Source organism: Poecilia reticulata, linkage group LG9 (assembly GCF_000633615.1).
Source record: "Poecilia reticulata strain Guanapo linkage group LG9, Guppy_female_1.0+MT, whole genome shotgun sequence".
Taxonomy (NCBI): Eukaryota; Metazoa; Chordata; class Actinopteri; order Cyprinodontiformes; family Poeciliidae; genus Poecilia; species Poecilia reticulata.
Genome location: NC_024339.1, coordinates 26124901 through 26126366, shown reverse-complemented (window position 1 = coordinate 26126366; position 1466 = coordinate 26124901). Strand labels below are relative to the sequence as shown.

General features: G+C 36.2%; 1 protein-coding gene across 1 annotated transcript in view; it reads left to right on the top strand.

Moving 5' to 3' along the window:
• Positions 1-646: 646 nt before the first annotated feature.
• The window catches only part of arsk (arylsulfatase family, member K), a 3462-nt gene continuing 2642 nt past the window's right edge, over positions 647-1466 (top strand). Inside the window, exons 1-3 of the mRNA XM_008418935.2 lie at positions 647-863; positions 1002-1131; positions 1225-1384. Of these exons, the coding sequence (XP_008417157.1) occupies positions 759-863; positions 1002-1131; positions 1225-1384 (395 nt within the window). The 5' untranslated portion in view covers positions 647-758. The remainder of the gene's footprint in view (positions 864-1001; positions 1132-1224; positions 1385-1466) is intronic.

The window sequence follows — 1466 nt, the reverse complement described above, 5'->3', positions numbered from 1 at the left end:
CCCCCCCCCCCCAAAAAAAAGTATTTTCTTTAATAGAATAAAGGTTTCATAAATTAAAGTTGTGGAAATATTTTTTTTCTTCTGTTCACAGCAGCTCAAATTTAATCAACTGAATTACTTTAGATTTCAAAATAAAGATGGAAAAACAAACCCATCTCACAGTCCTTGAAAGTAACGGTGATCACTCTTTAATTGATCACAAGTCAGGAGTTTTGAATCAGATTCCTTCTTCAGCATCATTACTCAACTCTAAATTTGGTTATTTACCATAGCTAGATATTAAGTTGCTTACAATCATGCTAATGGTAGCAATTTCAGTAATACAACAAAATATACAAAAATAGTTGTGATGGCTGCAGAATCTGTTCAGCAATATTGTGGTACATGGATAAATGCTGCCCTCTAGAGTTTTCATTTGCCATGTTAAAAAGTTTGTTTGAACCGTGTCTAGTTTGTAATTTGTAATAGTTCTTTTTATTTTAAAAATATTAAAGGTGGTAAATGGTACATAATTGTGTTATTTTCGTTTTACTTTCCTTTGTTCCCCCAAGCCTATTGCATTCGAGTGTCGTTACTGGAGTTAATTTTAAGAAAACTCTTATTTTGAAAACTTCACCCGGATGTGAATCTCCTCGGTGGGCAATCTCGACAAGGAAGAAGTTTTTTATTTCTGCGCCGATTCGTTTAATCACTTTTTTTGGCAGATGTTTTATTTCACCTAAGAAAATGCATTATTTAATAGGATTTGAATAGAAGGGATGAAAATGTTTTTGTTGGCTTTTATTTTCTTCCTCCAAAGCTGTGGCGAAAGTAGCCAGAATGTTACCAGACCAAACATTGTTATGGTGATGAGTGATGCATTTGTAAGTATACGTTTATTACAAGTTTTGCATCATGAACATTGACTTTCTGTATTGTAGGCTGAATTACGTCACACACCCATTATTTATTTATTTATTTCGTATCAAAACTTGCTGTTCATGTGTTTGTGTTTGTTTCAGGATGGTCGACTATCGTTTGATCCAGGCAGCAAAGTTGTGCGGCTCCCCTATATAAATTATCTCCGGGAGCTGGGCTCTACTTTCCTCAATACTTACACAAACTCGCCCATCTGCTGCCCTTCAAGAGCAGGTACATTTAGTTATAAATAAAATAATAATAACACTTTTTCCACCATATTCAAATGAAGAGATATCAGATTAATCTCCTGAACCTTTTCTGCAGCAATGTGGAGTGGTCAGTTTGTTCACCTCAGTCAGTCATGGAACAACTACAAGTGCTTGGACGCAAACTCAACCACGTGGATGGATTTGCTGGAGAGGAACGGATATCGTACGAAGATGCTGGGAAAGCTGGATTACACCTCAGGGAGTCACTCAGTCAGGTGGGTAAGAGAGACAATGTTAGGCCTTTCTGTCTGATTGTCAGATAAAAGTGTCGTTACCCATAGATTTTATTGATTTCCC